We start from the raw sequence: 13,294 nt of genomic DNA on the forward strand, positions 1-13,294 counted from the left end.
TCGTAGGCCTGCCTTGACACGCAAGCTTGTGAGAAGGACATTAATGCAGAGAGACAGACAGACAGACACACACACCGACACACACACACACACACACACACACACACACACAGTCTGTGTAACAAATTTGCAGACCGGCTGAAAAGAAAAAAAAATCCATACATTTATAGAATTTGCCCAAAAGTTGATTTGCTTTTGTTGTTCTAATGGAATTTTGTATTGCTGCTCAGTTTTAATAGCAAACTACTGTATGTGGTATAACTCTCTACAGAGAATTATAAGCATTGTAGGAGACCAATACTCTGAAATGTAATTATTAAAAAGTACATTATAAATATTGGTCTGAAATTATTATCTTAACTATTAATGCATGTTATTGTATTTTGGTGACTGAGGAAATGCAACATACAACGCAGACTTTTTTGTTTTTTTGCAAATATGCTGAACTTTTATAAATAATTTTTCTTCAGCTGATCAGTACACATAAATTGACATTTCGCAATGCTGCAGATGTTCATAATTAGTAATCTTTCATACATACATTTTTTTTTTTATTCAGACTTTTTTGACTAAAGACTGAAATATTTCTCTTCTTAGAAATTGTATTTTTTAATTTTTGTTTTAGATAAGATTTTTTATTTTTGTTTTCTGCTGTGTGTGTGTGTACCTAGTATTCCCTACGTCTTGGGGACCAAATATTCCTACAAGTATAGTAATTCTAGTAAATTTTGACTTTGTGGAGACATTTTTTGGTTACCATGAGGAAAACAGCTTATAAAAAAAGCAGTGAATGATGCAATGAAGTTTTTAGAAAATCTAAAAATGCAGAAGTTTTCTCTGAGGGTATGTTTAGGGCAAGGGGATAGAAAATACAGTTTATACAGTGTGTGTATAAACGTGTGTGTGTGTGTGTGTGTGTGTGTTTGTACCTACTCAACCTTATTTTGGGCAAATTTGTACCTAAAAGTATGCTAAATCTAAAACATATTTTTGGGGATGAAATAAATATAAATGTAAATTATTATTTTTTTTTTTTTCTTTTGGAAATGCAGTAGGTTTTCTGTTTGGATCAGGGTTAGGATGTGGGTTTGGTTTAGTTATAGTATTTGTACAACTACCTGTATATAAAAATAACAGAAGTCTATAGCATGAATCTATTAAGATAGCTTTGCTTAAACGTGTGTGTGTGTGTGTGTGTGTGTGTGTGTGTGTGTTATATTGTTATTTTGGATGTGTTTACTGCGTGATGTTTAGCATTTACCCATAACTGGTTTGATATATATATATATATACTGTATACACACACGCACACACACTGTTGTTTTGGCTAATTATTTTGCAATTGAAAAACATTTTTCAAATTGTTTTAGACAAAATACTCTAATGCAGTTTACCGACCCATCATAAATAAACAGGTCATATTTATCAGTTATTGTTGTTCATTGTACATTAGCTTAAAGGACACCTAAAAATAAATTTAGACGATTGGTTTTGACTGAACACAGAAAACCAGAATTGGCACTCTGTTTTCAGCTGTCATTTACTATGGCAATGATTTCCAACATTCTCTGTTTCCTTTAATCCACACCCTCTGCAAACACAGATGCACTACTCACAAGAGCCGACACAAATACTATCAATATGCATGTCTTTTTCTGTTGCTGTTTTTTTTTCTGTACTATAACACTGAATTTGAAAGCAGTTAAACATCAGATTTATGTGGCAAATTTTAAAAAGATAAAAGTAACCATTTGTAATTGCTTTTTATTTTTCTGCAAAATGCTACATCCAGCACCTTCCTCAAACTTCAACTCGTCATTTTAATTACACGTATTGTAGGCTGTGTTTTTATTTTTGGCCATTGTATAATTTTGTCCGTATTTGATACAGTGTTTCCGATAGGTCTCTGCCTCAATATGTGCCGAGTTCTGAGTCGCCATCTGTCATATAGTCAACTCTTTAATGTATATCACTTATATGGTAGAACAATGTCTTCCTTTTCATCACTGCTGTACTCATAATGTCAATTTAATTCTCTTTGTTTTTTTCCCTTTCACCCACTTATGCATCAGACTTTACGACTGTTTTTTCCTCACCTATTATTCACTCGGTCTTTCTCTCTCTCTGGTGCAGTGCAGAAGTCTGTTTCTCTGATCATGGAGTGTTCCCGGGAATGCTTCTCTTATCATAAGAGTGTTCCCGGGAATGCCTGCCATTCCCTTTTTGTAGGTTTCTCTATGATAACACAAACAAGTATACATTTATATAAATTATAGCATAGCTAAACAACATGTTATAAAGTATTTTTTCACTGCTATATTTTGTGCCTTTTTCTCATATTCTACATTTTAAGGTTCATGCTAGTATTTGCCGAATGTTGGATTTCTATGTTAAATCTCAGAGGAGATCACAGGATCTAAAAGTGTTTTCTCACAAGACTCTTGCACATATATTCACATAAAAGCCCCTGTTCCTAGCTGTAATCTCTCCTTCACTCAATTCTGTGTCTGCCAGAGCTGTGAGCGCCTTCAGTTTTTTTCCATAGGGCAGTGCTGCCTCCTTGTGAGAAGAGTGTGCCATTACAGGCTTTAAAGAGATGTGCCTGCGTAGAGTTTCATAACTACCTTTTTTTTAATTTGTGGTGCATTCATGGACCTGCACCCAGTCTGTTAGACTTTCCTAGCAGTGGTAAAGTTGTTGTAAGTGAGTGTAAGTGGATCAACAGATATAAATCCAACATGATGGGTTTTTGATTAGCCACCATTTTTCATGTCTTTTCCCCTCCATATGTCCCTTGGAAAATAAATGGAATGCTTGTACTGGCAGATGGCAGCAGTGATATAAATATCTTACAAAAGGGCAGTGTGTGTGCATGGAGAGAGTGCCATGGTCAGTGGTCACCAAAGTGGCTTGAGTAACACTACCCATAAAGCTGTTGCCATGGAAACAGGGAGTGGGCTTTTTGAGATTTTTTTTAATCATGTAAAAACAATGATTGGATAGGAGGAACAGAAAGGCTCTTACACTATTAACCCTCAAACATACAGAGCTTTACCCATCTTTGTATGTGAGAACTGTCGGTCACAGCTGACTGCTTTGAGATATTTTACTGCCATTTTCATGTATTTAGATGTGTCCATATTACTAAATTTAAACATAATGAGTGAAGTTATATTTTGCCGTGTGTCATTCTCAATGGAATCAGCCAGGAAAGAGTTAAAAACTTGTTTACTATAATCATAGTCTGAGCTGGAGGGTCTCGGCCTCACCTCATTGGCTGTTGCCAGGAGCTCAGTGCAAGCTCAGTGGCTGAGAGAGTGTGTAGCCCCTCCCATTGCTCTAACATTGTGTTATATAGAGGAGAAATATCTCTTGATAACCCATTCTTACTTCAGTTTGATTTGCATGGATTTCACTACATCAGTTGAAAGTGGGTAAATATGTATTCCCACATAATCACGTTTCTATCATGAGTTCTTATTTCTTAGATTTTTGTCTCTCGTCTCCTGTCGTTCGATTACCATGTTCCCACATCCAGTGAGCAAGGCCCTGTTTTCACAACTTTCACAACTCGCTCCTCCCCTCCTCTCCATAGAATGACTCTTGTTCTATTTTTATTCGCCTGACTTGCACAGTTTCCCCTTCCCACCCTTTTCCCCTCTCTTTTCTCAAACATTCCACGACCACTAATTTTTTACATCCACTTTTGAGTGTCTTGTACTGGTATATATGTAATGTGTGGGATACTCTTCAGGCGTAAACGTAGAGTGGAATGTATTACTCAGATAATATTATGTCAAAGTATTATTTGGCCACTGTGTTTGTGTGGAAAATGTTACTGCACTTATGGTTACAGTTTCTCAGTAGTTTTTCTTTCTCTCACACACAAATCTTTCTCATTGTAGCGTGACTGTTTGTGAAGGGACTGGCTGATGCTGGGCACAAGGCTAGTACCCCTCTGCCCCATACACACAGGCACACTGACATTCATAGGCACCGTGAGCATGCCCGTGTCAGTGAGGATGCTTGAGAGTTGTATACACTGGTAATAGTGTTTTGGACAGTCACCTTTGTCTGTGACATAATCACTGTCAGCCGATTCACTGGTCAGTGTCCTGTTAGCAGTAAAAGTGGTCACCAAGTTTAATCTCTGACCTATAATACTGTACTCAACCAAAACAAATTTCGCTGTTTAGTTGGTAACATTAAATAAATAACAAAAGATGGGGAAAACATGTTATGTGAAGAATATTTCTTCATCTTTTCTCTTTTTTAATTTTAGTTTTCAATTTATTTTATAACTGGTTTACGTAATGTTTGTGATGTACAGCTGTATGGTCTCCAAGAAAACCTCTGCCCAGTGACAAATCTCATTTGAACCCTGTGGTTTATTTCATTTTTCCCCCCAAGACACTAGGCATTAAAAACCAAAACCATACTCTTGTCCTTACTTGCCACTCCAGAGAAGTGGTATAGGTGTTCAATTCACACAAACAAGAGCAGTGCAGTACTGATTGTCAGCAACGTATTCACAGCTGTCCAGCAGCACATTTGCGGGTGTGATATTGCTTTTATACAACAGTTCTATAAACAATAAATGAATATCAAATAACTCACTTTTCAGACAGAATCTGTCAGTTTAGTTCCTTTATATAAAAGAAGCCAAAGCACCAAGCTTTGTGCGTCACCAAACGCTGCTCAGACTGAAAGCATGCCTGGAGCACTCTCTGGTCTGGAACTCAATGAACAGAAGCCAGCAGAGTGATACAAACTCTTACAGCCAATCAGATTCCAGGACTGGAACTAACTGTTGTGTAATGCTTACTACAGTGTTTTAAACTGAGTGTGGAAAATGTGTGAAGTGTATAGCTACTGTAGAGTTTATTGTATTGGTAATGAGACCAATTTGCATTTGTTGAAAATGCTTGTCTTATTTTGTCACATTGACTGCAGATGATGTGGCTTTAGTGGGTGAGGAAGGGGACATGTTTACTTCTTTCTTGCTTTAGTTAACACAAATAGTATGCATATAAATTATTTTATATATAATTATCATATTTTATTAAGTAAAAAGCTGCCAAATTTAAGTTGAAGTGTATTTTAATGACTTAAAATTCGTCTGTTTTTAAAGTACTAAATGCAATACGTGTGTTTTTATGGCGCCCTCTTTTTTAACATGGCCACAAATGGTATTACATTTCAACTTCTGTTTTTGAGTCCAGCTGATGTGAGGATTTATGTCACATTGCCACTGAGTCTTATTAATCTGCCCCGTAATAAACCAAACCCCGCAATATATATAATACCTGTTATAACAGAGTAGCGCGGCAGCTTCAACGTCACAGTGGGACCAAATGTCACGAGAGCCCACGTAAAGTCATGCCCCAGATTCTGTGTCGTGTTCAATATTTATTAGCTCCTTTTTCAGCCAGTGAGACGCCGAAAGCCAAATCCGGATTTGCATATGAACGCACGCTCCGACCAATCAGCGTGTCGGATTGTCTCGCGATAGGTTGCGTCGTAGACCAATAAGAAAGCGTTCGAAGAGTAAAAGGCGGGTCACGGGCTGGGCGAGGTTGACACGCTGAGAGAACGAAAGAGGGCAGCCTACTATACAACAGGAGGAAGAGGGAGGGAAAGAGAAAGAAAGAACGGGTTTGCGAAGCGAGACAGGAGAGCGAAATCGAGGGAAGAATCGTGGCCAATTGAATGATGTTATGAGACAACGACTTCTTTACTACGAACACCCACGGAGCGAGCGGAGAGGAAAGTGACCCTGCTGCAGGAGAACCGCACTGGACTTTAGGGGCTAATACAATTCAGACCCGACATTTCATCACAACAGCACTGCGCCGGATCATCTCTGTCCAGCTTTTCTTCTCTGTTTTGTATTTCCCCGCCGGTGGCCAGTAAAGCGGGTTAGGGCACGGCGGAGTCTGACCGTGGTCTTTAAGTGGGTTTCTCACTAGTTTCGTGATCGTGTCAGAGCCGAGGGCGAGGAGTTTACTGCACGATTAGCCTTTTGGATGAGCGTCTTTGGGGCTGGGGTATGCGCGAGGGAGGGGTCTCGGAGCAGGCATTTAAAACGAGAAGTCGCTGCCACTAGAAATCAGTTTAAGCGAAACGTGCGTCGTTTTTAAGCCTGAACGAGATCAAAATAAACCCTCCAAAGGCACAGTGATAAAAGGCAAGCGAGACAAACCGATGCTTTCCGCTTTTAGGAACAGAGGATAAGCGTGCGGTTGTACAGTCTACAGGGGTTTCGTTTTCTTTGACATAATATCAGATGCTGCTCTTATACTGGATCTAGTCAAAAACATAACTGTGTGGTAAAGTATTTATAGCAAAATATTGACCATTTCAGTGACACGAGGAATAGTACGACATTTAGAGATAAGTGTTTAACACGTAATTATAAATGACTTCATTCACATGATTACAACGATAGGCTTTAGTGCTTCTACAGTGTAACTGATGATTGTTGGTCTGGAGCACTGCTCAGGTGTTGTTTGCTGATCGAAAGCAGTTGTCTTTCTCTGGCTTTTTAGCCGAGCCCCCTGGCTTTGGTAGTTTCTCTCTGCCAGACACGGTCGTTTCTTCCCCTTTTTTAAAAAAATTCAAAAAACTAAAATCTGGGTGTTTTCCGTGTGGTGCTACAGTTTTACGCCGTGATATGAGGACGGGTTCCGTTACAGCACCCGGCGGTGCGGATGCGAGATCAGGGGCGTTCCCGAGGGGACGGAGTCATCTGGAGCGGTGCTGCTGAAACCAGGTCCGGATCTCCCAAATGCAGCCCCTCGACCAAAGTGGCAGAACAGAATGAGTCCGGTTACTGCTTGTGAACTGGGCAGGGTGTTATCATGCGTTTGAAAATCAGAGATTGAGGCTTTGTAGACCAAACTGATGAATTTGGATCAGTTGTGAAACAGGATGTGGATCTGATAACGTGCACTGACAGCCAGAGAGAATAATATTAGTGACCACGTGAAAAAGACGGATGTGCATTACATGTGGCCTTTTATTATTAAGCATTTGATACGTATCATTTCCCTGCCCGATGGGTATTGCATTTCGTTAATCTTTTTAATAGAAAATCGCTTCCGTTGTGTGTCGCAACCCAAAGAATAAATTGCACTCGTAACCGCGGGTGTAGTAGCACCATGAGCATGCTAACCTGCTAATCTGGCAGATTTGGGCTTCCTATTTTCACGACGATTTACTGAGACAAGCGTTTCCAGGATTTGGGCATTGCTTATTTGATGCCTGCAGTGCTCTTTTATTTTTATAACCACATTTAATACTCTTTATTGCCAAACTACTTATTAATCGTGAAACTGTGTATGTGAATCCCCCTGGGCTGAGGTGAGCTCAGGTCGCGGACTGTTGCAATACTCGAGCTCGAGGATGACCGAGAGGCCTACTTAACCCCTTCATCCCCGCAGCTACCCGTCAATGTAAACAAGCTCAGACGAGGAGGGGGCAAACAGGACCAAAAATAAACTACATCATCCAAATAAAACCAAACCCGTTTCCGCGTTTCGAGCCTCAACGGTGTGCATACTAGTAACTGTGTTCACGGCAGTGTTTTTTAACGCCAAGATCGACATTTTTTGTTATAATCTGTGCGTTTCTGAAGGTGGAACGCTTTACTCTCTTTTGTGCGGTACCTGATAGCACGCTGTCATCATTTTTGCTACAATATGATCTGGTGTCTGAGCCAATATATCTGAGTACAGAAGGACGTGATTATGAACTAAAGATCAGTGTTATTGGAAGACGGCATGTCATTACAAGAACATTTGGTACCAAAATGAAGAACCTCCAGTAGACGGATGCTGGCTGCATCGGCTATGGCCGCTTATTTTCATCGCTGGACTCAACATCACCTGCCTGGGAAAAGCATCATGTGGATATTTCATTTTTAATCGCAACGATTTATATCAGATGAACGTTTGAATCAGTACCTCTATTCAATAGTACATGTTTGTTTAGTTTTTCTGTAAAAAAAAAAAAAAAAAAAAAAAAGACATTTCAAGCCTCTCACTCAACCATGTTTTCATCGGAAAGCCCGCAGTACCTTCGCCAAGGACTCAGCATGTTTGGTCAGTCATTATTACTCAACGTGTCTGATGTTGTGTTCCCTTATAGCAGGACTTTTGCGGCTGAAATACAGTATTCGCAAATCGTGTATATCTGGTTCTAACGGCAGCAGAAAATAACTGCATGAACAGCCTGTTCCTAAATCATATTATTCTGGAAGTGACTGTTTGGCGCCAAATACTGCCTGCTTAATATCAGTCGGGAACAATTTGTTCATGCACTTACTGTTTGCATGACAGTCTGTCTTGCTTTAATCTGTTTTCGTAATAAAAATCAAAATTGTGCTGCAGCAACATGACTGTATTCTTATAATAGTAAAACATTTATGATAGCTTAGTTTAATAGCAAATAACTTTCATACATAATGTTACTAATAATTTTTAGGCCTGTAATCCTTGAGCTCCCTCCTTCATTTTGTCTATTTTAATGCATTTTGTATACTTAGTGTTTATTTTGATGTCAGTGAGAGTGACACTGAAATGTGTAAATATTACCAAAATCATTAATAATTCAGACAACTATGTGTCACAATTATGCAATGGTAAAACATATTATTATCTGCATATGCATCTAGTTATTTATGTGACTCATCATCAGGCTATGATTTGGGTGTTGAATTCGTTTTAATACTTGGTGTTTTTTAATACTGGTTATAATCAATGTTCTTTTATTTTCTCCTGTAGTGTGGACTAATGTTGAGCCCAGATCGGTTCCAGTGTTTCCTTGGCATTCATTGGTCCCTTTCCTGGCACCCACCCAATCAGATCCATCGGCTCAACCTGGTGAGGGCCAACAAACTGTCAGTCATCCGCAGGCAGCTTCTCTGAAGAAAGGTAATTTAGTTAATACAGCCATTGTCTGTTTCCAAAATTAGCTGAAACGTGTTTGTCAACCTTTTGAGATTATAAAAAAAAAATATCTGTAGTCGATATTTATTTAAAAAAAAACTGAAAGCCTGTTTCCTGGGATAGTCCGGACCCTGTTATGTATTTGGCCTCTCTTGTCACATCTGCAGTGACTCTCTGTAACTATATCCTCTGTAATTTAGCCATTTCCCAGTGCAAAAGCTGGAGGGATTCATTAAAGATTCTGTAATGAATAACACATCTTTCTCTTTCAGAGGCTCAGAGTGGATCAGTGCTGAAGGAGATTATAGAGGGAGCACCTAACCCTTCCTCACGGCCCACTCCCTCCGCTGATGAACTGCCCCCAGAGAGAGAGAAGGATGCAGAGAGAGAGAGGCCTGACAGTGAAACAGAAAGTGACGTGGATGATCCGTGAGTGGTCTTGTGTGTGTGTGTGCTTGTGATGCGTCATTCTGTTTGAATGTGTTTTGCTGCTGGTGTTCCTGTGTGTGGAAAGAGGTGCATAATGGCACCACAAAGATAGAGAACAAAAGCATTCCACTTTCTCCTGTGTCTGTGTATGAATCACAGCAGCAAATCAGAGACACTTTACATTAATGAACTGCCATTCGAATTCACTTGTTTTTGCCCTCTTCCTTATGAATCGCATGTAAAATTCTGCCCGCTTTATAATCAAGTCATCTAGTACAGTTACTGCTAAACGTGCTTTACCCATTTAGATTAATACATTGTCTTCACATTAAGATGTTATTGACATTTGTGAAGCTTACATCCATTTAATATTATACACTAGATATTACAGACATGTTAAAGCGCCATGTTTTCTGTTTTAGCAGTGGGCTGCAAAGCAGTAGTTTATCGACACAGTGCATTGCCATTTTCAGTAACTGGCTCGGTGCATTCTGCTGTATTGTTTCAAGGCATAGTGAAGGGTCCTGAGGGTTACAAGAGTGAAATCGTTGGATCTGTTGAGCCTGTTTTGGGCTGAAGTAGCGATACGGTTGTGACTGTATAATAATTATCAGTTAACTACCATAGTGCTTGTATAATAGAAAACTCCATCTTCAAAATTATGTGCATGCAAGCAGTAATACATCATCTTAATGCCTCTGCAATTAATGACATAAGATGATGCTGGTGTGTTGGCATCACATTTGTTAAAAATAGGCAGCTGTGAACAAATGCTTCCTTTGTATTGATGCTCGTAGTGTGAGAAATAATGTTCCTTTGTAAGCAAGAAAGAGAGATTGTTTTAGTAGAGGTAGATGGGGGCAGTCAGCATAGTGCAACACTGGGTTGATTCTTCTCCTCCGTTAATATTTTATATTAACTGGCATTTTTGCGTACAGGTTTTTCCCCGGTGTTCTTCCTGATCCGCCAATTTCTGCGTCTCCTGGAAAGCGTAGATCTCAGTCCCTCAGTGCACTGCCCAAAGATGACAAAACCAGTCCTGGAAAGGTACACATTTGCACATACTATTTTTCAATAATTTTGAATGATCTTATGCCCACCAAAGCCGAGTTTATTTGATCAAAAATACAGTAAAAACTTATTTTCTATTTTAATATATTATAAAATTAATTTTATTTCTGTGAAGGCAACGCTGAATTTTTAGCAGGCATTACTCCAGTATTCAGTGTCACGTGATCCTTCAGAAATGTTGAAAATGTGCTCCTTAATACTTCTGTGAGAACTGTTATTTGGGGGAAAAAAAGTCTTTACTGACACTTTCAATCAATTTAATGCATCCTTGCTGAATAAAAGTGTTAATTTCTCCTGAATTTTTGAACGCTAGTGTATTCTTGTGTGAAAGCCTCACTCTTTCACACAGACACAGTCACTCATTCCTTATTACCCTTTCACTTTCTAGAGGGAGAAAGATCACATCCGGAGGCCCATGAATGCGTTTATGATCTTCAGCAAGCGGCATCGTGCGCTGGTTCATCAGAGACACCCAAACCAGGACAACCGCACTGTCAGCAAGATACTTGGAGAGTGGTGGTATGCTTTGGGACCCAAAGAGAAACAGAAATACCATGACCTCGCATTTCAGGTTACTGGAACTGTCCTGTACTTGCAGATATGCAGGTTTAGACACCTGAATAACCCCCATTAAGTCTTTCCAGCCTCCTGTAAATGTTTCTGTCACTCATTCACAGGTGAAGGAGGCACACTTTAAGGCACATCCTGACTGGAAATGGTGTAATAAGGACAGAAAGAAATCCAGCAGCGAGGGACGTGGTGTTCCAGGGGGCAAAGACATTCGTGAGAGGAGCATGTCAGAAACCACAGGTGTGGAACAGGACTAGAAATATAGATTCTCACTCTACACAGTGTCATGGATGGACTATATGGTGTTATGTACATGGATTATAGTTTCACAACTAGCGCACATTTTTAAAGTAATTGTTCTAGTTGGTTCAATATTTATGTCTTTTTAATCCTGGAAGGATTTTGCTTCAGGGTTCAACATCAAGGTTTATTTATTTATTTTTTGCATCATTAAGGTTTTTCTTTAGAAAGATAGCTACTAATTTTATATTTATTATCAATATTTTAAAATGATGGCATACTTGGCAAAACATTAGTTTAGTTTTCAACTCATTCTTACTCATTCTTAAGACTATGAAGTCATTTTTGCAAGTTCACCAAAACCTCTGGGTTTTTACCTTTTTAATTAAATTATAGAATCTTGTCATTCAACTCTTACAAAACAGGCTCATTACTTAATCACAAAGGCATTGAATGTTGTGATTCACCTTGTAGTTGCTTGGCTTGTAAGGCTTTCACAACAACATGTTTTTTTAATCCCTGTGGTAAAAATGAATGAGGCACAATACTTCCATTACCAGGGCCGCTGAAAAAGTGGACAGTCACTGATGCACTCTGTTGTTGTGACCTGTTGCTTAGCTTTACCATTAACAATGTACAAAAATATCACAATTATCAATATCACAAATAATCACATTCTTCTATTTCTTATGTAATTCAGAACCTCCATCTGTGTCAATGGGAATGGAGCTCAAAGGTGTGGGGCCTGGCATGGTGAGCGTGTCAGAGCGAGTCGGAGCTGAGGGACAGGGTCAGTTGCCCCGTCCTCGTGCCTTCTCTCAGAGTGCCATGCACAATCTGGAGAGGAGCGAGAGAGGCAATCCACAGGCACTCGCTGAGCTCGCACAGGTATAATACCCACACTTGTGCAAGTGACACATTTATTGAGATTCAGGCTCAACTAACTCTTCTTGTGTTTTGATGTGTGGTGATGGTGGTCAGGTTGCAAGGCGGGGTGCTCTCTCCCAGACACAGAGGGGGGTAAGTGAGGACATGACAAGCGACGAAGAGCGTATGGTCATCTGTGAAGAAGAGGGGGATGATGATGTCATTGGTGAGTCAGACTTCATCATCTGAGCCTCTTTCTAAGGTCTTTTAATCCGTAAGGGTTTTCTAAAAATAAGTTAGTAAGTGCTGATGTCATTTCTGTCACCACTAAGATATTTGTATTTATTTGCAATTGTGTCATTCTGTTGTAACGGTCATTATTGTGTCTTATTCAGACGACTCGTATCCAGGCAGCTCCATTGACCTGAAGTGTAAGGAGAGGGTGACAGACAGTGATAGTGAAAATGGATCTGGAGATGAAGGAGAACGCAAGGTATCATCTTGCATATTTGACATCTGTTGGTCTGTCTGTGTTGATCTGTACAAAAAAAAATAAATTAAATTAAAAACAAAAACAAAATCAAAATGAAAATCTTTGTCATTAATAACTCAGCCTCATGTTGCTCCGAGAAACACAAAGACAAAATATTAGAGAAATTCTGCTTTTCCATACAGTGAAAGAGGAGGATGATTTATACTGTCAAACTCTGAAAACATTTGTGTATGACATTTGTTCTACATTTAAGCCAACATTTATTTAGGAGCTTAGTGTGAGGAAAAGACCATAATGTAGGACGTTATTCATTGATAGACCCTCATTCCGCTGAAGCTCTCAAATCTCATTCTCACTTGAGATCAATTAAAAAAAATGCAACCTTTGTCACACCAGGTTTGACGTCATTGGTGCCAAATGCTGTTAGTTCTTGCATTTGAAGTAAATAAGTTAACTCAGTTGTTGTTTTTGAACATACTAAAAATTAGACTTGGGAGCTACGGCTCTCAGAGTTCAGTATCGGTGAACAATGAGTGAAATTACAGTCTGGTCCTTACACAAATCTACCGTATGGCTACAAAAGACTTGAAATATACAAAACAAGTCATATATCCTACATATTGTCCTTTTTAGAGTTTAGCAATACACATTATTATCCGCCAGTGTGTATGCAAAC

General features: G+C 39.3%; 1 protein-coding gene across 2 annotated transcripts in view; it reads left to right on the forward strand.

Moving 5' to 3' along the window:
• Positions 1-13,294, forward strand: part of LOC109104681 (protein capicua homolog) — a 39,152-nt gene that overhangs the window by 14,877 nt on the left and 10,981 nt on the right. Inside the window, exons 1-9 of one of the 2 annotated variants that reach the window (XM_019117962.2) lie at positions 5,560-8,102; positions 8,784-8,933; positions 9,221-9,377; positions 10,316-10,424; positions 10,837-11,019; positions 11,126-11,258; positions 11,959-12,146; positions 12,219-12,351; positions 12,521-12,618. In XM_019117962.2, the coding sequence (XP_018973507.1) occupies positions 8,051-8,102; positions 8,784-8,933; positions 9,221-9,377; positions 10,316-10,424; positions 10,837-11,019; positions 11,126-11,258; positions 11,959-12,146; positions 12,219-12,351; positions 12,521-12,618 (1,203 nt within the window). In that variant the 5' untranslated portion in view covers positions 5,560-8,050. Of the gene's footprint in view, positions 1-5,559; positions 8,103-8,783; positions 8,934-9,220; positions 9,378-10,315; positions 10,425-10,836; positions 11,020-11,125; positions 11,259-11,958; positions 12,147-12,218; positions 12,352-12,520; positions 12,619-13,294 lie in introns of those variants that run through there. The other variant, XM_042772080.1, reaches the window with a different exon arrangement.

Source organism: Cyprinus carpio, chromosome A16 (assembly GCF_018340385.1).
Source record: "Cyprinus carpio isolate SPL01 chromosome A16, ASM1834038v1, whole genome shotgun sequence".
NCBI lineage: Eukaryota > Metazoa > Chordata > Actinopteri > Cypriniformes > Cyprinidae > Cyprinus > Cyprinus carpio.